We start from the raw sequence: 21,766 nt of genomic DNA, 5'->3' as shown, positions 1-21,766 counted from the left end.
ACAAGGTCATATGTGTTTCCTTATTGATTTTTTCAATTTGCACACTTCTACCGTTCCATACTTCAACTGAGCGTTTGAACCAAAATAAATTAAATATAAATAGAATTGTAATACCGTACCAGTCCAGGTGGTGTCAGTGTTACAGAGATGACCATAATGAGTTTGTTGGGATTATAATGTAAGATTAATAAATTAATGTTGATCAGTGAAGAAACAAACATGAGTTTGTGATATTAAAGTCAGCAGAGAGAGTGAAAAGATGAAGTCTTGCTGTGTCACTCAGGCTGCACTACAGTGTCTGCTCACAGGTGTGATCCCACTACTGATCAGCACGGGGGCTTTGACCTGCTCCGTTTCCGACCTGGGCCGGTGCACCCCTCCTTAGACCTGCTGGTTCTGAGCTCCCCCAGAAGCACCATATGGACACGGACCTTAGTGTGGACACCTGATCAACACAGTCCACTGCAGCTCAGATCTCCAGAACTCAAACCATCCTCCAGTCTCAGCCTCCCAGTCACCGGATTACAGGTGTGCGCCACCACACCCGGCTGATGGACTCACTGATCTGATGGTGTTTAGAGTTGAGGGTCCATAATGTCACTGGATCCAGAGGACGGACATAATTTGAAAAAAAGTGTATTCATTTATAATGGATTGGTATAAGTATTGGTATATAAGTATTTATTAAGGTCCGGGTCTTCAATTTGATCACTCTACTGTGACTATATTTCCCCATACCTTCACTTCAGTGAGCTTGAGCTGCCATTTTATGGTCGTCATAATCCAAAAAACAAAAGCCATGTTTTTTCTTTTTGTCGTCTGGCTGGTTGTTCAAAATGACATCAGTAAGAGAAACCATAGCTATGATGTTTGGGTAGATATATGTTAAGTCCAGGTCGAAGCCATCCTCCTGATACCTCCTTTTCTTCTGGCTGACCATTTCTTTATGGAAGAGGATTTCTTTGTGGAGGAGGTCTTGCTACTATTTTTAGGGAGAGTTGCAAAGTGATTCAGACACAGGAATTCACTTCTTTTGAATCTCAGATGATCTTGGTTGGTTCTACAAGACCTTTCTATTGTGTGTCAATCTACCGCCCGCCTGGTCCTGCGGCGGTGTTCTTGAAAGACTTTAGTGACTTCTTATCTTCCATTATTCAAATGGAATCTGTTCTTATTCTTGGAGACTTTAATCTTCATGTTGATGACGTCACATCTTGTTCTGCTAAAGAACTTTTAACTTTAACTGAAGCCTTTAATTTTGAGCAACATGTTTCTGAACCCACTCATCGAAAAGGCCACATTTTAGACTTAGTTTTTACTCTTGGCCTGGCCATTTCTAATGTATCTGTACATGATGTCCATCTGAGTGATCATTCTCTTGTCTTGTTTAACCTGGACTTCATCCCTGAACCTAAGCCTTTGAAAGTTAGGTCTCAGAGGCGTGTCATCTCAGCCGATACTGCAGACAGTTTTTCTGCTATGTTTGACGCTCTTTCCTTTGATGACTGCCCAGACGTGGACAGTTTGATTCACTGTTTCACTGGTCATTGTGTTGAAATACTGGATCAAGTGGCACCTGTTAAATCGAACTTGAAAATTCAGAAAAAACGGTGCCCTTGGACAAATGAAGATCTCCTGAGTCTGAAGAGACTTTGTCCAAAGACTGAGCGTCTCTGGAAGTCTACTAAACTTGAGGTGCACAGACTTCACCTCAGGGATCTGTTGACTTCTTACAATGAGATGGTAGAAACTGCTAGATCTGATTACATCAGAAAACTGGTAGCAGCAAATAGGAAAAACCCCAAAGTTTTGTTTGACACGATTAATTCTCTTGTGTCTCCTGCTCCCCAAATCACGCCTGTCTTCTGTGAAGCTGACAGCAATGCATTGTTGAGATTTTTCATTGACAAAATTAAATTGATCAAAGAGAAAATCTCTCCCCCTTTGTTTGGAACCCCTACTGTCTCTGAGCCCATCTCCTCCTCTTGGTCCTCCTTCACTGCTGTATCTTTGGGTGATATTTCAGCACTAGTGAACAAGATGAAACCATCCTCTTGCTCAGATGACGTCCTTCCTTGTAGGCTTTTTATCAAAGTATTTGATGTAATTGGCCCCTGGGTTACCAATATGGTGAACCTCTCCCTTTCCACAGGGGTTTTTCCCAATGCATTTAAACATGCCATTGTGGAGCCTCTGCTCAAAAAACCAGGCTTAGACCCAACTGACCTCAGTAATTTCTAAGCTCCCTTTCTTGTCCAAGATCTTGGAGAAGGTGTTGTCTGAGCAGCTGTCTTTGTTCCTGGATCAGAGCGACATCCATGAGAAGTTTCAGTCTGGCTTCCGTAAACATCACTCTACGGAGACAGCTTTATTGAAAGTGTCCAGTGACATCATGATGTCGGCTGACTCGGGTAAAGTCACTGTTCTGGTTCTCTTGGATCTGTCCTCAGCCTTTGACACAGTTGATCACCAGATCCTGCTGAGAAGACTAAGGGATGAAGTGGGACTGTCTGGGTCTGTGTTAGAATGGTTCTCATCTTACCTTTCTGGGCGCAGTTTTAGTGTATCTGCCAATCAAATGAGGTCTGAATCGGCAGATCTGTTGTGTGGAGTCCCTCAAGGTTCTGTTCTGGGTCCTTAATTGTTTTTGCTGTACTTGATTCCCCTCGGTAAAATCATTCAGAGATTTCCAGATGTTTCTTATCACATTTTTGCTGATGACATCCAGCTCTACTGCTCTTTTGACCCAACTGAGCCCCAAAGGCTGAACAGCTTAGTCAATTGTTTGCTAGAAATCACACAATGGCTGAGTGAAAACACTTTACAGCTAAATGTTGACAAAACTGAAACACTGGTGATTGCTCCTGATGATAAGATTCCAGGGTTGAGTCAGTACTTGGGTGACTTAGGTCAGTCTGTCAAACTGAGCCTGAGAAACCTGGGTGTTGTATTTGATAAAGACATGTCTCTTGTTCGACACTGCAGAAAACTGACCAGAAACTGTTTCCTTCAACTGAGAAAAATCTCTAAACTTAGGAAAATGTTGTCGGAACATGATCTGGAGCTTGTAATCCATGCGTTTGTTTCTTCTCGTCTGGACTATTGTAACAGTTTGTTTTCATGTCTTAACAAGAAGGAGCTGTCTCGCCTGCAGTTGATTCAGAACTCTGCAGCGAGAATTCTGACCCGCTCAAGTAGGAGAACTCACATTTCTCTGATCCTTAAAACTCTTCACTGGCTTCCAGTTTCTTTCAGGATCAACTTTAAAATTCTGGTTCTTACTTTCAGAGCTATTCATGGTCAGGCCCCTCCTTACATCACTGATCTGATCCAGCCTTACACCCCAGCTCGGGCTCTGAGGTCTGTGGATCAGAATCTACTTATGGTTCCACGCACACGGCTCAGGACCAGAGGAGAGAAATCTTTTCAGGCTGTTGCTCCTAAGCTTTGGAACAATCTTCCTCTCTATTTGCGCTTGATGGAGTCTACTGACTCCTTTGTGACCCTTGTCTCGAAAAGCGCTATATAAATAAATATTACTATATAAATAAATATTACTTACTTTAATAATAATTACAGCCATTGCAGCAGGCGATGGGAGTCTTTAAGGTGAAAAAAAAAAACGTGTTATTGAGTCTATATAGACTGTTCGGTGCCGTGTGTCGCCGTCGTGGGTCCTCACTGACGGTTAGGATTGGACTCTGACTCATAACTTTCACTTCCACTTTCCAAATCCTGCAATTCAGGTATTGCCAAGAGCTTCGAAAAATCACTCATGCAGTCGATATCCAAACCAATATTTCCTTCATGCTTACACTGAAGATTGATAGGAAGGACTTTTGACATATACTTGAATGTGGTGGATGAGAGTCTGATGTGTAATGGTATTTTACACATCTGAAAACCAAATAAACACAACATGTCCTTTTTCTGCACATGTCATTCTTTATAATGTCAGAAAAGCATTTCAACAAATTTGCAAGCACTAGTAAACTTTATTTTACTGTTCTATTATGTATTGTTTTTGTACAGCTGCTTGTAAGAACATGAATTGCAATAATGTTTAATGGCACTTGTTTCTTTTTAGTATGAATGCAAATAAAATGAGGAAAATCATTTAAACCAAAGTGATTAAGGAAAGTTGCTAAATAGCTACATTTCCAAATAAGTACAATCATTGACAGTGCAGTACACAACAATTCACACACTTTGAATTACCATGTACAGTTCATTGAAATGTGTTGAAAAACTTTAAAAAAAAGGACGGACAAAAACTGCGGCAGCCGACCTCGCCATCTTGAGTTTGCGAGAGTCATCATGGCTAATTTCAAACCATTATTTGACAAAGTCAAAGTGAAAACTTTATTTCAGTAAATACTATGAGTGAGTTAGTGACTGTTAAAGGACAGCTTGAGACTATCTTTCTCGAAGTAGTCTGATGATATAAGGCTGACATCCGGAGAAATTTTCCAGTCTGAATAGATCTCCCTGTATGTTTTGTAGGGATGGGGTTGATCGTTTGTATCCGGGCAGCTGAAGGTTGTATTACTGATCACTGAAGATGAACAAATGTCGGTCGACAGTTTCTCACTGTGCACAAAACGATATGTCCCCAGACCTTCAGGGCGATGCACGGATGTCCAGTGCTCGTCGTGGGCTCGGCTTCCGGCCTCACATGGAGTTTTGCAAAAAGGGCATTTTTTACCGCATCCAATGACTTTCGAGAAGAGCTCATTCTCGGGATTAAAAGTAAGCTTTTTAAGCTTCCTTTCAAATGTTTCGTTCTTAAACTCATTCTTGAGAGTTTTGCTCATGTCCTCGAGACTCTTTGTGAGAAAAAAAGCAAACTGTTTCGGGTCAGCTTTGTTAAAAATCATAAAATCTCCACGAGCAGTCTGGGGGATGACCAGTTTGTCACCAAGAGCTTTGTAAATATATTCAATATAGCCCCTTAAATCGCCCCCCATCTTCGTTTTGCCTTGCTCTATTGCCTTGTTGATGCTGCTGATGCTAGAACGGATGTGTCGATCCTCAAAGTCAAGCATTTCATTAGAGACTGAGAAGTAAGAGACTATTTTTTTATGTATGCAACAATTAGCATACTCTTCATAGGAGCAAATATACCTCAGATACTCTTGAAAGTCCATCTTGGACAATATATCCTTTAAAAGAGAGTATTGGAAGGACATCCGTGTGCTGAACTCCTCCTGAGTCAGCATTTTATCAACAATGTTGAGGCCCAGAGAACGGTAGACGAAGTCTGTGATTGCTGGCTTTAGACACTTGCTGGTGAATTCATCTGCCTTGCTCTGGCACTGGTCCCGCTCATGAAACACATCTTTGAAATCGGCTAAGAATTTCTCTTTGTTCCGAGCCAGGCACCTGTACGGGTCGTTCAGCTCAATGAAATTGATGTGCATTTTGAGGAAATCCCTGGCCACAGTTCCGCAAATGTGTTGTTTCAGCAAAATCTCAAACTGAATGTCTGTCTTCAAATTTTATTGTTTGGCTTTCAGCTGATTATCAATTATATTCAGGATTTCTTGGATGTAAGTCTCATGGTAGTTATACTTGTTGTCTATTTTGTCCTTTACAAAGTTTGTGCATTCAGCTATAATGCTGTCAGCCATGTACTGTACTTCTTTGATGTGGGACTTTTTGCTGAACAATTTTCGAACCGTGTCTGTAATGTAAGTCAACATGGCAGGGTTAAATGTGAAAGGTTCTAATCCACAGACACAAAGATTCTTCTCATATAATAACTGAGATGCCTTTGCTCCCTTGGGATTGACATTTTCCCTGAGGTGTTTGTCAATACTTGCAAAGACATCAATTGCTTTCTGCTCAGGGAAGGACAGTTTGTTTACAGTTTCCTTCCACATTTCTTCAAACTCATGGTTAAGTTGGGGATCAGTCATCTTGATGTTTGTCTTTCGACATTTATCAATCAGGTCACACACTCTACCTTCCAACTCATCTGTGTGTGTCTTTTTGATTCTATTAAGTTTAATCATCCCTCGTTTTGTTTCTGAAGCCCTTTCTAGCTGGATCTTAACGGAATTTGTGATTTCCATTCTCAGACTCTTTGCACTGTTTGCAAACTGCGCTCTGTATCTTTCAATAAGGTGAGCAGAACCATCTGCATTATCAAAGTACTTTGCTAGATTTTCCAGAAGCGTATGATCCCAGTCAGACAGTTCCCTTTTCAACTTCTCTTTTCAGAGAATCCAGGAGAGTTGTCATGTCGGCTGTATTAGAGTCCCCGGAAAGATTTGAGATTTTGGTTTCAGTGTTGGAAGTCATGGTGTACATAGCTTTTTGGAATTCCCACTCCCATTTGTTGAACGCAGTGCACAGTTTGATATATGCATCTGCTACCAAACTGTTTCTGAAACTGAAGATGAAGTTTTCATGCTTCACTGCACTCCAAAGGCTGGTCAACCATTCAGTAAAGGCCTTAATGTTGTTCTCAGAGGAGTTACAGTCGCTAAGTTTATGTATAGTTTGGTTTTTTAGATCATTCACAGCTTCACTGTAGCCCAAGTTGACTGGGGCCATTGGCGGGGTTCCATTCCAGAGCCCAGGGATATACCAGTTCCCAGTATCTGGGTTGTACTCCATCACATCAGTAAAGAGCTTGTTCTCCTCCCTTTTCTCCATTTTGGCTGCTTCCTGGGTCATTCTGTTCAATTTCTGCAGCAGCACCTTCCTGTCCCTCATGTTGGTCTCAGGAGCAGAAACATCTGACACATTCTGGTGGACGAACAGACATTTGGGCTTTTTACCCACTTCCTTCATCCTAAGAAAGGCGTGCACCACAATCTGTAGGACGTCCTCCATTTCTTGCATGTGTTCCATAGATATGTTAATAATGGTGATGTCGCTTAAGCCGACAACAAGTGTGGCAAGCTCATTATCATGGGCTTGGCTCTCTTCAAGTTGGGCCAGTTGTGGTGACTTCAGCCCCTCTGTGTCAATGATAACCACATAGTCACACTTGAGCATTTTTTTGAGGTCTTCACCAACTTTAATGAGTAACATGAAGGCACCGCGTGTACAACGGCCGCTGCTGACAGCAAATTGCACTCCAAACATGGTGTTTAGGAGAGTGGACTTTCCTGTACTCTGGACTCCAAGAACTGTAATAACCTTGATCCTGGCTTCAGGAGCTACCAAGGCATTGAGCTGGAGGAGGACGTCCCGTGTCCACATGAGGGGGGTGTTAGACGCATCCCCATCAACAAGCTCGAGTGGCAAACCCTTTAGCATCAGTTCTGCGCACAGTTTTGGAAGATGCTGTAAGTCTTGACAGCATGGGTTTGTTGCATTGGTTGCTAGTGAAGCCTCATAGATCTGGCCCATCTCCCGGAAGAAATGTTCCATCCCCAGAGAGCTACTGGAAAGCTGTTTGTCTATTTGCTGAATTTCCTCTCTGTCTTTGGAACTGTCACATTTATCCCTGTATTGCTCACGGAGTTTTGACAGCTTTTCCCTGGACAAGTTATCAAGATTTATTTTCATCTATTTGAGGAAAAATTCCCTCTCCATTCCTGGAGTTGATATTGCTTCTATAAATCTTTGCATAGAAGAGGAAATTTCATAAGACTGCTGTAGTCTACGAAAGTCTTTCATCTCGGTTTCTAATTGGCTTTTGTACATTTCTATACTTTGATTTCCAGCTTTTCGCAAACGGAATTGCTCTTTTTCAAGATCAGTCAGCTTCTTCCAGATTTCTCCCTGCCTTGGTAGATTGAGGTCTTTGTATATGAGGGGGTCCACTATTTCTTTTGTGATGGCATCAGCACTTTTCTTTGCCCCTTGACACGCCGGCAAGTGCTCATCCACCAAAATCCCCAATTCATGGGCAACATCAGTCATCCCCTCGATGCTCATCCTGATATCTGAGGCATCCACCGCATAATTGATCGCGTCCTTCAGACACCTGAGAAAGTCAGCTTCATTATTTTGCGGAATCTTGAGAACAATATTCTTATTATTCAATTCCAACTCGGAGGCGACCTGTTTCAAATGCTCAATGTTAAAGCATCCACTTTGACTGTTGCTAACCAAGAACATCTGTGCCCTGTGATGCTGTTTTGTTAACACCTGCGATCCCAAGGCTAGATCATCACAGAACACAAAAACGGCTGTTGATATTTCGCACTCCATGTTGTGATGAACAAAAATGTCATGATATTGCTGGGAATTACATAGTACCTTGTTGAGAATCTCTGACTTGGATAACAAGCATTTGCCTAGTCTGACAAAAGATACAAGAGGCAGTTTAGCAAGAACAGTTTGTTCTTCAACAAAGCCCTTTGATTCAGAGAGGGACTGGGGCCTGTATTTATGGACAATATCCCTCATAGCCCACAAAGTAGTGTGCACTGCTTGGAGTCAATACTAGGAAGCAGAAACAGCGAACTGACACATGGACATTTTTAAGATAATTTCCTGCTGCACAAAACTATCTGAACACAGCAAAAGTGCTGTGATGATATCTAATGGTTTTTTTTTTACAGTCTAAATGTAGACCATCTTGAAGTTGATTCAAGTCCAAGGTGGCAGAATCTTGTGCGGCCTCAATGGGGGAGTTTGTAAACTTCACATTTTGAGCCGTCACATTCTCATAATGTAAATATCTTTATTAAATGAGAGTTTTGTTCAAAAAGAAACATACTGATGATTAAAATAGAAGTCCTAGAACAATTTAAGAGACACTTAAATCGGTACATTAGGTGCCCTTTAAAATAATCTACGACCGTTTTGTGCAAGTTTATTCATTTACAAAACACAACTTTAAAAGTAATTGCAAGATACGACAAACTATTAACTGAACCAGTATCTTTATAATAACATTTTAAGAACTTAATAATGTGCAGTGAGTTGATATATCAATACTCATATTGTTTTTTTGTTTTTTTAAATCAGTACTTACCATTGTTCAAACTGTGCTTCATGAACAGGAAATGTGTTCAGATCGTTCAACTTCCTCAGCTCTGAAAATAAAACAGAGTTGAAATAACTGCCTCTCGTTATGCATTGAATTCAAATATTCGAGTAAAGTAATCTAAGCTTCATGTACTTGAATGTAAATATAGGAATCATGAAGAACCACCATAATGTTCAAAAATGAAATAAACAGCTCAACGCAGGGTCAGAAGAAAATATGCTCTTCATGAGAAATATCCTCGTAGATCTGTTAAAAATCACTGATTCCTACAATACACTGCATTGTTATAAAAAAAGTCACTTTATTCAGAGTTAAATCTCATGTGTACCAACATTAGAAAGTGTTCCCACTAAAGCTCTTTCCATCGATAACTCAAAATACCACACAAACCTTTTTACAAGTTGACAAACATAACTATTAACCATCATGGCATCTTCTATAAAGCACCATAAATGCATCATAATCTCTTATGAATGTTCTCATATAGCATTGAACTCGCGTCCTGCAGGATGGAGCTGCCCGGTTACACAATCAAAATAAGTAATAATCCTCACTGTCTATTTGTTTTTTGTAATGCTCTCCCACACTTTTTACCTCGACTCAGTACTTGCTTTACAGCCTTTTAGGGGATAATTGTCGAAATGCTCTGCAACAGAGCAGAGTCAACTTATATGCTCCTACTCTATTCACTTTCACTTACACTTGTACTTACTGGAAATCACCAGATTGCCTTGAAGCTGTTAACCAACGACCCAGACTGATAAAGTCTTGACATTATTAGTGACACGCAGAGACTTTGTGACACTACAGTTAATGATTAAAAGTAAAAGGAACCCAGATGTTTACTCTAATAAATATGACCTCAGTCGAGTTAAGTGTTGAGGAGTTTTATTATAAATCAATTTAAAAAGAAACTTTATATATAATAGTCATAAACTAAAGTGGATCGTATTGTTGACGACGAGTGATGAGTGAGTCGATGTCAGCGTTCTTTGAATGTGACGTCACTCTTAGAATGTTATTTTAATCCACTAACTAAAAAACACAAATCAATTATTAGTAAATCTTGTGATATTGTGGATGCAGGAAAAATAAAGGTAAAAAAAGGTTAAAAAAAATGTATTGATCCCACAGGAGGTCTCCTACGGGAAATTGTTTTTTCCAATAGCCAATACATACAGCAATTTTTTATAAAAAATTAAAAATAAATCAAAATAAAATAAAATAAAATAAGAACAAGAGAAATAAAGAGAAAGAACACAATTACACAATATAAGTCTAAAGATAAAGACAAAGAACATAGATCAAAGAAAAACAACAAAGACAGAGGATACAAAGACTATCATGGAACAGAACATCCAGATACTCTCACTGCACTCCTGCCCCCGAACTCAGAATTGTACAATTTAATAGCCCGAGGGATGAATGAGTCCCTGAGTCTATTTGTTTTGCACCTGGGTAGGAGCATTCGTGCACTCATTCTGCTTCTCTGCTCACTGATGACAGTGTTCAGAGGATGACTGTCATCATCCATGATGGACAGTAGTTTGTTCAATGATCTCCTCTCAGCAACTGTCACCAGTGAGTCCAGCTTCATTCCAACCACAGAACCAGCCCTCCTGATCAACCTGTCCAACCTGTTGACACTCCTCTTGGACACATTTCCACCCCAACACACCACAGCACAGAACAGGACACTGGCCACCACAGACTGGTAGAACATGCAGAGGAGCTTCTTGCAGATGTTAAATGATCGAAGCCTCCTCAGAAAGTACAGTCTACTCTGAACTTTTTTATATACATGGTCTGTATTGAAGGACCAGTCCAGTTTACTGTCCAGCCACACACCGAGGTACTTATAGTTGTCCACTATCTCCACCTCGTCGCCTCTGATGGACACTGGACGTGGCTTTGTCCTGGACCTCCCGAAGTCCAAGACCAGCTCCTTGGTCTTTGAGGTGTTCAGCTGCAAGTGGTTCCTCTCACTCCAGTCCACAAAGTCACGTATAAGACTCCTATACTCGTCTTCGCTGTTGTCCCTGATGCATCCAACAATGGGAGTGTCGTCAGCATACTTCTGGACGAGACTCAGCTCTGAGTTGTAGCAGAAGTCTGAAGTGTAGATGGTGAAGAGGAGAGGGGCCAGTACTGTCCCCTGAGGTGCTCCTGTACTGCACACCACAGTGTCAGACGTGATGTCCTTCAGCCTGACATACTGTGGTCTATCAGTATAGTAATACTTTTATTTTTCACTTTCATAACGTCCATACTTAAGCAATCGATAAGAAAATAATGTATCTTTTAACTAAATTTTTTACTTTATTAAGAACAATAATAGTCTTTTATTGTAAAAAGTAAATTCAAATCATCAAAATGTCTTTATTTATTAATAATTTTTCGAACTTTTTAATTACATATTTATAATCAACTCATGTTTTAATCGCGAAATACTCTTACGAAACAAAAATGAATGTGTTTATTAATTAGTGTCTGCAGGAGTGTGAGGAATTGTAATACCGTACCTGTCCAGGTGGTGTCAGTGTTACAGAGATGACCATAATGAGTTTGTTGGGATTATAATGTAAGATTAATAAATGTTGATCAGTGAAGAAACAAACATGAGTTTGTGATATTAAAGTCAGCAGAGAGAGTGAAAAGATGAAGTCTTGCTGTGTCACTCAGGCTGCACTACAGTGTCTGCTCACAGGTGTGATCCCACTACTGATCAGCACGGGGGCTTTGACCTGCTCCGTTTCCGACCTGGGCCGGTGCACCCCTCCTTAGACCACCTGCTGGTTCTGAGCTCCCCCAGAAGCACCATATGGACACGGACCTTAGTGTGGACACCTGATCAACACAGTCCACTGCAGCTCAGATCTCCTGAACTCAAACCATCCTCCAGTCTCAGCCTCCCAGTCACCTGGATTACAGGTGTGCGCCACCACACCCGGCTGACTTTTGATCATTAACTGTAGTGTCACAAAGTCTCGCCGTGCAACACGCCGTGCCAAGACTTTATCAGTCTGGGTCAGGGGGTCGTTGTGTAACAGCTTCAAGGAAATATGGTGATTTCCAGTAAGTACAATTGAATTAATTAAATAGAGTAGGAGGATATAAGTGGACTCTCCTCTGTTGCAGTGCATTTCGACATTCATCTCCTGAAAGGCTGAGCAAGTACTGAGTCGAGGTAAATTGCTTTTATCTCTTCTATCCACACTAACTCAATATGATACTAACTAACAACTATGATTGGAAAACACAATTCTAAATGATGAGCCACTTCAAAATATTAATTGTTAGAATTGGTAATATTTTTGCAGAATGACACATTTACAGGAAATTAAGTATTTTTTTGATTGAATTGACAAAAGTCGGATTGTGGTGTTTAACAGTTTGATATGAGGGTTTAATAAGATAAACCTTCATTGGTTACTTAGTGGTGAGATTTGAACAGCAGCACAGATCACATACTTTCTTTTCCGAATTATATATAAGAAAAATATTTTTTATTGCAAAATTAACGTGGAAAAAAAGTGTAACAGATTTTAATGCATTTATAGAAGACGCCATGATGGTTAATAGTTATGTTTGTCAACTTGTAAAAAGGTTTGTGTGGTATTGTGAGTTATCAATGGAAAGAGCTTTAGTGGGAACACTTTCTAATGTTGGTCCACATGAGATCTAATTCTGAATAAAGTGCTATTTTTATAACAATGCAGTGTATTGTGGGAATCAGTGATTTTTAACAGATCTACAAGGATATTCTCATGAAGAGCATATTTTCTTCAGACCACACCCTAAATTAGAAAATATTCTGACCCTGTGTTGAGCTGTTTATAGCATTTTTGAACATTATGGTGGTTCTTCATGATTCCTATATTTACATTCAAGTACATGAAGCTTGGATTACTTTACTGGAATATTTGAATTCAATGCATAACGAGAGGCAGTTATTTCAACTCTGTGTTTTATTTTCAGAGCTGAGGAAGCTGAAAGATCTGATCACCTTTCCTGTTCAGGAAGCACAGTTAAAACAATGGTAAGTATTGTTTGTTTTTTTAAACAATATGTATATTGATATATCAAGTCAGAAATACAAGGGTACAATAGATAAATGAAAGTCACCTACCCTCGTTCACTTAAAGCCCAGAATATCATGAAGTTGGAGTCTGGAGTAGAGCTATATTTCATGATTCATTCATTTGTGTCATCATTGTATCAACATAAAGGTTTGTTGAGAGTTTGTTAGATGAATAATTGAATAATATGCTATTTTCCACTTCGTATAATTCGTATAATAATCTTTAAATGTTATTATAAAGATACTGGTTCAGTTAATAGTTTGTCATATCTTGCAATTACTTTTAAAGTTGTGTTTTGTAAATAAATAAACTTGCACAAAACGGTCGTAGATTATTTTAAAGGGCAACTAATTTGCCAATTTAAGTGTCTCTTTAATTATTATAGGACTTCTATTTTACTCATCAGTATGTTTCTTTTTGAACAAAACTCTCATTTCACAAAGATATTTACATTAGAAAATAAGCTTAAGCCCCGCCCACACAAAATGCTTAGCTGAGAGTCTGTCTAATGCTGTGTCTCAAATCGCATACTAGCGTACTCAAAGTTAGTATTTTTAGTGCGTAAGTGCGTCTCAATTCTTAGTATGCGAAATTTAGTGAGATTACACTAGACACCATCTTAATGACGTTTTAAACGGAAGTTACGTCATATATAAATGCATATATATGCATATACTTACAGGTGCATTTTCAGCAGCAGGAGAAGGATGACACGTCTTCGGTGCTGATACCAGCTTAAATATCTCGCGATTATTTGGATTCTCATTTTTTTTTCTTTATTTCTTTTTCCAAACTTGAAAAACGTGCTGCCAGCAGGTGTCGGCGATAGCGTTCAAACAGCTGGTTGAAACATTGTTAAATAGTAGTAGAAGAAGAAGCTGTCATGTGATTTCCGGTTAGTGTGTAGCAGCAGTGTTTGATTTGAGACATACTATCTGTGGAGAATTTGAGTACTAGTTAGTATGTACACTAAACTGATGCATACTAACTTCTAGTATACTAAGAGAAGTATGCGATTTGAGACACAGCATAAGTCTGTCCAAGCAACCACGCCCACTGTGCTCTAATTGGTCACAAAACAAGAGTTACATTCAAGGACTCTCGTCAATTTCAAACTCACCCCTTAGACTCCCGTTTTGTACATTAAAAACAAATAATAAAAATAAGGTTTGCTGCTTAGTGTACACATTACAAAAACACCTAAAGGCAGAAGTAACTCTCACTATGTTTAAAAAAATATTTATTTTGTTTCACGATCAACATGTAGGTTCTTAACTGATTTAGGACTTCTGGGGGGGGGACACCTCCACCAGAGTGATGTCAGACTGTTTATTTTTAAGCCATAATCTTGTTTGGTGAGATTTCGTCATGATGAATGACCTACTGTATTTTGAAGAGGACGACTTCAACATTTAAACAATTTCCCAAAGGAGACCTCCTGAGGGATCAATAAAGTTTTACCTTACCTTACCTTTACAACATGTGAATAAGTCAGGAGAGTTGGGTTTTCACATAAGGTGCCCTTTCATTTTTTTCTTTCAATAAAGTTATAATTTTGAACATCTGTCAAAACATCGTCACTCCACGTTTGTGAATAGTGTAATGCGATCTAAACTGTGATCGATTGTTCCTGTCTGGTCTCTGACGGAGTTAGAGAGGCCGGTGTGTATGCTCGTGTGAATACTGTAATTCTGCTTATCCTGTACTGACAGGCACTTCAATGTTCACTCGCGATTCTACTTCAGCTGTTCTGAGATTTGGAATGACCTTAAGATGGCGGCACGGATTCCCCTGAGGGGCGGTGCTGAGTGCAAGTGAGCGAGGGCACATAAATCGAATATTGAAACGCAGCCATATACACAGTATAATCACCCCTTTCCCCAGGTGGGGTGGGTTTCTATTAGCTCTGTTTTTGTCAGTTTTCATTGTCTGAGTCATTTACTTGTTGCTTTATCTTGCGGACAATTCCCTGGAATAGTCATGGAAATTCAATGGTATTGTAGCTCTTCAATCACTGGTTGTTATTGTAGCATCCGCGTAAACCTGATGTAAACATGTTGAAACCACTTCATTCTGGTTCTTTCTTTCCTCTGAGCTGCCATCATCATTAGATGAGTTGTTTGTGTATATATATCAGTGGCGGGCCGTGCATTTCACACATAGGCCTTCAGTGGCGCATGTTTGAATGAATCCACCTCTCAATAACTACTTTAAGGTTCTTTATACACCACAGGGATCTGACCGTGTACCGTTATAGATCAATAAGACATTTAGATCATCATCAAATGAACACAACATCAGTGGATTATATCAAAATATCACTCGGACTTCAGTCTGTGTAGTTTCCATGGCCAAACACACACACACACTAAAGCGACAAACAAACACACACAGACGCACCACTATTGATCTCATAAAGTGCAACATTATTTAGAAAAAAAATGCATATACTCACATAGTTATGGAGTAAATAAATAAATCATTTGAAGCTTGTGAAAGACTTGGAGTTGGCATAACTTTCTTAACAACATCCAGCTTTTATTGAAATATCCTTCTTGAAAATTGCTTTGCAAGTATATCCGCGACCAGATTAAGTTATTCAGCCATTGTGTGTTGAAAAACAGTTAAATTAACTCAAATCATCGTTTCATCTCCATGTGACTTGTCTCAGTGCTATCCAATCAGAGGCTGTTCCCCTGTTTAAATGAGCTCCAGTTGCACTCCTATTGCTGAGCAGGCTCTTTAAAAGTTCAGTGGAGTTTTTTTTAACCAGTTCAATTGTGTTTTCTGGACATTGCGTTGTGTTGCACTTTGGATGTTGATTTGTATGTATGTGTAAAAGTTATTGTTTATTTGCGTCCTTTTTGTTGTGAAAAAAACATCTATAATGCATCTGTTAAGTGCAGAACTGAATAACTGATCTTATTTCATTTTGATATTTCTGTTGATTCAGAATGACGAAGATGACTTCGTGGATATTTATCGTGCTGAGGAAGAAATGCAGTCGGATCCGTCCTCAGATGGTGTTCATCATCAGGGAACTACTATCAGCGGCATGCAAGGTGAGCCAGAAGATGAATGATTCTAACCAAGGGAAGGCAAATACAGTTGACAAATGTCAAGACATGCATAGAGAATTTGAATACATTTCAATAACAAGTATTTTCTGTTTTTGTAGGGTCACAGCTGAGAAATTACTTGACTGACCTCGGTCTTCACTACGAGGATAAACTGTCCCTGAGAACTGTTCTTCAGATCAACAAAAGGAATGTCAGTGATCAACACCCCACATGTGTTTCAGACCTGCCTTGTTATTTGCTGAGAAAACTAATGAGTGTCAATGTGACGGCTCGAAATGTGAAGTTTACAAACTCCCCCAGTGAGGCCGCACAAGATTCTGCCACCTTGGACTTGGATCAACTTCTAGATGGTCTACATTTAGAGTGTAAAAAAAACCCCTTAGATATCATCACAGCACTTTTGCTGTGTTCAGATAGTTTTGTGCAGCAGGAAATTGTCCTCAAAATGTCCATGTGTCAGTTCGCTGTGCCCCTTCTGCTTCCTAGCATTGACTCCAATCAGAGCACTCTGCTGTTGTGGGCTATGAGGGATATTGTCCATAAATACAGGCCCCAGTCCCTCTCTGAATCAAAGGGCTTTGTTGAAGAACAAACTGTTCTTGCTAAACTGCCTCTTGTATCTTTTGTCAGACTAGGCAAATGCTCGTTATCCAAGTCAGAGATTCTCAACAAGGTACTATGTAATTCCCAGCAATATCATGACATTTTTGTTCATCACAACATGGAGTGCGGAAACATTCCAAGAAAGATTTCAAGTGGAATGGTGGAAATGACTTGGTATCTGCCTTGTGGAAACAAAAACATGGACCATTTCAATGTACCTGTGTCGGTGACTAACCTGCGAGGAGATGTCGAGTCATTTGACGCACAATACTCGTTTTTGTGTCACATATCAACAGCCGTTTTTGTGTTCTGCGATGATCTAGCCTTGGGATCGCAGGTGTTAACAAAACAGCATCACAGGGCACAGATGTTCTTGGTTAGCAACAGTCAAAGTAGATGCTTTAACATTGAGCATTTGAAACAGGTCGCCTCCAAGTTGAAATTGAATAATAAGAATATTGTTCTCAAGAAGCGGCAAAATAATGAAGCTGACTTTCTCAGGTGTCTGAGGGACGCGATCAATTATGCGGTGGATGCCTCAGATATCAGGATGAGCATCGAGGGGATGACTGATGTTGCCCATGAATTGGGGATTTCAGTGGATGAGGACTTGCCAGCGTGTCAAGGGGCAAAGAAAAGTGCTGATGCCATCACAAAAGAAATAGTGGACCCCCTCATATACAAAGACCTCAATCTACCAAGGCAGGGAGAAATCTGGAAGAAGCTGACTGATCTTGAAAAAGAGCAATTCCGTTTGCGAAAAGCTGGAAATCAAAGTATAGAAATGTACAAAAGCCAATTAGAAACAGAGAAGAAACACTTCCGTAGACTACAGCAGTCTTATGAAATTTCCTCTTCTATGCAAAGATTTATAGAAGCAATATCAACTCCAGGAATGGAGAGGGAATTTTTCCTCAAATGGATGAAAATAAATCTTGATAACTTGTCCAGGGAAAAGCTGTCAAATCTCCGTGAGCAATACAGGGATAAATGTGACAGTTCCAAAGACAGAGAGGAAATTCAGCAAATAGACAAACAGCTTTCCAGTAGCTCTCTGGGGATGGAACATTTCTTCCGGGAGATGGGCCAGATCTATGAGGCTTCACTAGCAACCAATGCAACAAACCGATGCTGTCAAGACTTACAGCATCTTCCAAAACTGTGCGCAGAACTGATGCTAAAGGGTTTGCCACTCGAGCTTGTTGATGGGGATGCGTCTAACACCCCCCTCATGTGGACACGGGACGTCCTCCTCCAGCTCAATGCCTTGGTAGCTCCTGAAGCCAGGATCAAGGTTATCACAGTTCTTGGAGTCCAGAGTACAGGAAAGTCCACTCTCCTAAACACCATGTTTGGAGTGCAATTTGCTGTCAGCAGCGGACGTTGTACACGCGGTGCCTTCATGTTACTCATTAAAGTTGGTGAAGACCTCAAAAAAATGCTCAAGTGTGACTATGTGGTTATCATTGACACAGAGGGGCTGAAGTCACCACAACTGGCCCAACTTGAAGAGAGCTATGACCATGATAATGAGCTTGCCACGCTTGTTGTCGGCTTAAGCGACGTCACCATTATTAACATATCTATGGAACACATGCAAGAAATGGAGGACGTCCTACAGATTGTGGTGCACGCCTTTCTTAGGATGAAGGAAGTGGGTAAAAAGCCCAAATGTCTGTTCGTCCACCAGAATGTGTCAGATGTTTCTGCTCATGAGACCAACATGAGGGACAGGAAGGTGCTGCTGCAGAAATTGAACAGAATGACCCAGGAAGCAGCCAAAATGGAGAAAAGGGAGGAGAACAAGCTCTTTACTGATGTGATGGAGTACAACCCAGATACTGGGAACTGGTATATCCCTGGGCTCTGGAATGGAACCCCGCCAATGGCCCCAGTCAACTTGGGCTACAGTGAAGCTGTTAATGATCTAAAAAACCAAACCATACATAAACTTAGCGACTGTAACTCCTCTGAGAACAACATTAAGGCCTTTACTGAATGGTTGACCAGCCTTTGGAGTGCAGTGAAGCATGAAAACTTCATCTTCAGTTTCAGAAACAGTTTGGTAGCAGATGCATATATCAAACTGTGCACCGAGTTCAACAAATGGGAGTGGGAATTCAAAAAAGCTATGTACACCTGGACTTCCAACACTGAAACCAAAATCTCAAATCTTTCCGGGGACTCTAATACGGCCGACATGACAACTCTCCTGGATTCTCTGAAAAGAGAAGCTGAAAAGGAACTGTCTCACTGGAAGGATAAGCTTCTGGACAATCTTGCAAAGTACTTTGATGATGCAGATGGTTCTGCTCACCTTATTGAAAGATACAGAGCGCAGTTTGCAAACAGTGCAAACAGTCTGAGAATGGAAATCACAAATTCCGTTAAGATCCAGCTGGAAAGGGCCTCAGAAATAAAACGAGGGATGATTAAATTTAACAGAATCAAAAAGACACACACAGATGAGTTGGAAGGTCGAGTGTGTGTCCTGATAGATAAATGTCGAAAGACAAACACCAAGATGACTGATAACCAACTTAACCAGGAGTTTGGAAAAATGTGGAACGAAACTGTGAACAAACTGTCCTTCACTGAGCAGAAAGTAATTGATGTCTTTGCAAGTATTGAGAAAAACCTCAGGGAAAATGTCAATCGCAAGGGAGCAAAGGCATCTCAGTTATTACATGAGAAGAATCTCCATGACTGTGGATTAGAACCTTTCACATTGAACCCTGCCATGTTGACTTTTATTACAGACAAGGTTCGAAAATGGTTCAACAAAAATACCCACATCAAAGAAGTACAGTACATGGCTGACAGCATTATAGTTGAATGCACAAAGTTTGTACAGGAAAAAATAGACAAGAAGTGTAACTACCATGAGACTTACATCCAAGAAATCCTGTATATAATTGATAATCAGCTGAAAGCCAAACAAAATTTGAAGACAGACATTCAGTTTGAGATTTTGCTGAAACAACACATTTGTGGAACTGTGGCCAGGGTTTTCCAAGAAATGCACATCAATTTCATTGAGCTGAACGACCCGTACAGGTGCCTGGCTCGGAACAAAGAGAAATTCTTAGCCGATTTCAAAGATGTGTTTCATGAGCGGGACCAGTGCCAGAGCAAGGCAGATGAATTCACCAGCAAATGTCTAAAGCCAGCAATCACAGACTTCGTCTACCGTTCTCTGGGCCTCAACATTGTTGATAAAATGCTGACTCAGGAGGAGTTCAGCACACGGATGTCCTTCCAATACTCTCTTTTAAAGGATCTATTGTCCAAGATGGACTTTCAAGAGTATCTGGGGTATATTTGCTCCTATGAAGAGTATGCTAAGCGTTGCATTCATAAAAAAATGGTCTCTTACTTCTCAGTCTCTAATGAAATGCTTGACTTTGAGGTTCGACACATCCGTTCTAGCATCAGCAGCATCAACAAGGCAATAGAGCAAGGCAAAACGAAGATGGGGGGCGATTTAAGGGGCTATATTGAATATATTTACAAAGCTCTTGGTGACAAACTGGTCATCCCCCAGACTGCTCGTGGAGATTTTATGATTTTTAACAAAGCTGCCCCGATACAGTTTGCTGTTTTTCTCACAAACAGTCTGGAGGACATGAGCAAAACTCTCAAGAAAGAGTTTAAGAATGAAACATTTGAAACTAAGCTTAAAAAGCTTACTTTGAATCCCGAGGACGAGCTCTTCTCAAAAGTCATTGGATGCGGTAAACAATGCCCGTTTTGCAAAACTCCATGTGAGGCCGGAAGCCGCGCCCACGACGAGCACTGGGCATCCGTGCATCGCCCCTCAGGTCTGGGGACATATCGTTTTTCTGACAGTGAGAAACTGGTGACCGACATTTGTTCATCTTTAGTGATCAGTGATACAACTTTCCGCTGCCCGGAGACAAATTGGCAACACCATCCTTTCAAAACATACAGGGAGATCTATCCAGACTGGAAAATTTCTCCGGATGTCAGCCTTATATCATCAGACTACTGGAAATATGTTATGATGACGTTCAACGAAAGCTTTGCAGAAGAATATGAATGCAAACCTGCTGTAATTCCTGAAACTTGGAAAGGTATCCTATCAAAACAGGCAGAAGATAGTCTCAAACTGTCCTTTAACAGTCATTAACTACAGTCATGGTATTTGACTCTGGCGAAATCAAGATGTCGAGGTCGGCTGCCGCAGTGTTTGTTTGCTTTCTTTTTAAGTTTTGTCAAGTTTAATGAACTGTGCATGGTAATTCAAAGAGTGTGAATTGTTGTGTACTGCACTGTCAATGATTGTACTTATTTGGAAATGTAGCTATTTAGCAACTTTACTTAATCACTTTGGTTCAAATTATTTTGCTCATTTTATTTGTATTCATACTAAAAAGAAACAAGTGCCATTAAACATTATTGCAATTCATGTTCTTACAAGCTGCTGTACAAATGCAATACATAGTAGAACAGTAAAATAAAGTTTACTAGTGCTTGCAAATTTGTTGAACTGCTTTTGTGATATTATAAAGAATGACATGTGCAGAAAAAAGACATGTTGTGTTTATTTGGTTTTCAGATGTGTAAAATACTATTACACATCAGACTCTCATCCATCACATTCAAGTATATGTCAAAAGTCCTCCGTATCAATCTTCAGTGTAAGCATAAAGGAGTAATAATCTAATCTATTTTATAGTTCTTAGTCAAGTTAAAAATGTAGTTAAATGATAAATTGCTTCTTATCGATTGCTTATGTCTGGACGTTATGAAAGTGAAAAAGAAAATTATTTCACTGCATCCATAAAGTGTAACATAACAAGATTACACCTCCTAACATTTGATGGTAAATTGTTTGTTTTTTACTAAGTGGATTAAAATAACATTCTAAGAGTGACGTCACATTCAAATGGACGCTGACATTCACACAGTCACTCGTCGTCAACAATGCGGTCCAATTTACTTTATGAATATTATATATAAAGTTCTATACACTTAAAATATTCTTCTCAGATACTGGGTGCAAATAAACTCATGCGTGAACATGT

General features: G+C 40.0%; 2 protein-coding genes and 2 non-coding genes across 4 annotated transcripts; 1 reads left to right on the top strand and 3 right to left on the bottom strand.

Moving 5' to 3' along the window:
* Window positions 1-254: 254 nt before the first annotated feature.
* On the bottom strand, window positions 255-549 carry LOC148069276 (signal recognition particle RNA). Its single transcript, XR_015713096.1, has one exon.
* Window positions 550-6,189: 5,640 nt separating this feature from the next.
* Window positions 6,190-7,716, bottom strand: LOC148069275 (interferon-induced very large GTPase 1-like). The gene has a single exon (XM_087803231.1). The coding sequence runs from the start codon at window positions 7,519-7,521 to the stop codon at window positions 6,190-6,192; it is 1,332 nt and encodes a 443-aa protein (XP_087659357.1). The 5' UTR covers window positions 7,522-7,716.
* Window positions 7,717-11,606: 3,890 nt separating this feature from the next.
* On the bottom strand, window positions 11,607-11,905 carry LOC148069274 (signal recognition particle RNA). Its single transcript, XR_015713082.1, has one exon.
* A 187-nt stretch (window positions 11,906-12,092) lies between these two features.
* Window positions 12,093-21,244, top strand: LOC148069273 (up-regulator of cell proliferation-like). The gene is made up of 4 exons (XM_087802248.1): window positions 12,093-12,140; window positions 12,932-12,992; window positions 15,989-16,097; window positions 16,214-21,244. Exons 2-4 carry the CDS (start codon window positions 12,990-12,992, stop codon window positions 20,866-20,868), a joined length of 4,767 nt encoding a protein of 1,588 aa, XP_087658374.1. The 5' UTR covers window positions 12,093-12,140; window positions 12,932-12,989; the 3' UTR covers window positions 20,869-21,244.
* The last annotated feature ends 522 nt before the right edge of the window (window positions 21,245-21,766 follow it).

This window comes from Callionymus lyra, chromosome 11, assembly GCF_982586985.1.
Source record: "Callionymus lyra chromosome 11, fCalLyr1.hap1.1, whole genome shotgun sequence".
Taxonomy (NCBI): Eukaryota; Metazoa; Chordata; class Actinopteri; order Syngnathiformes; family Callionymidae; genus Callionymus; species Callionymus lyra.
The sequence above is the reverse complement of the archived record's forward strand: the minus strand, read 5'-3'. Positions and strand labels throughout refer to the sequence as shown.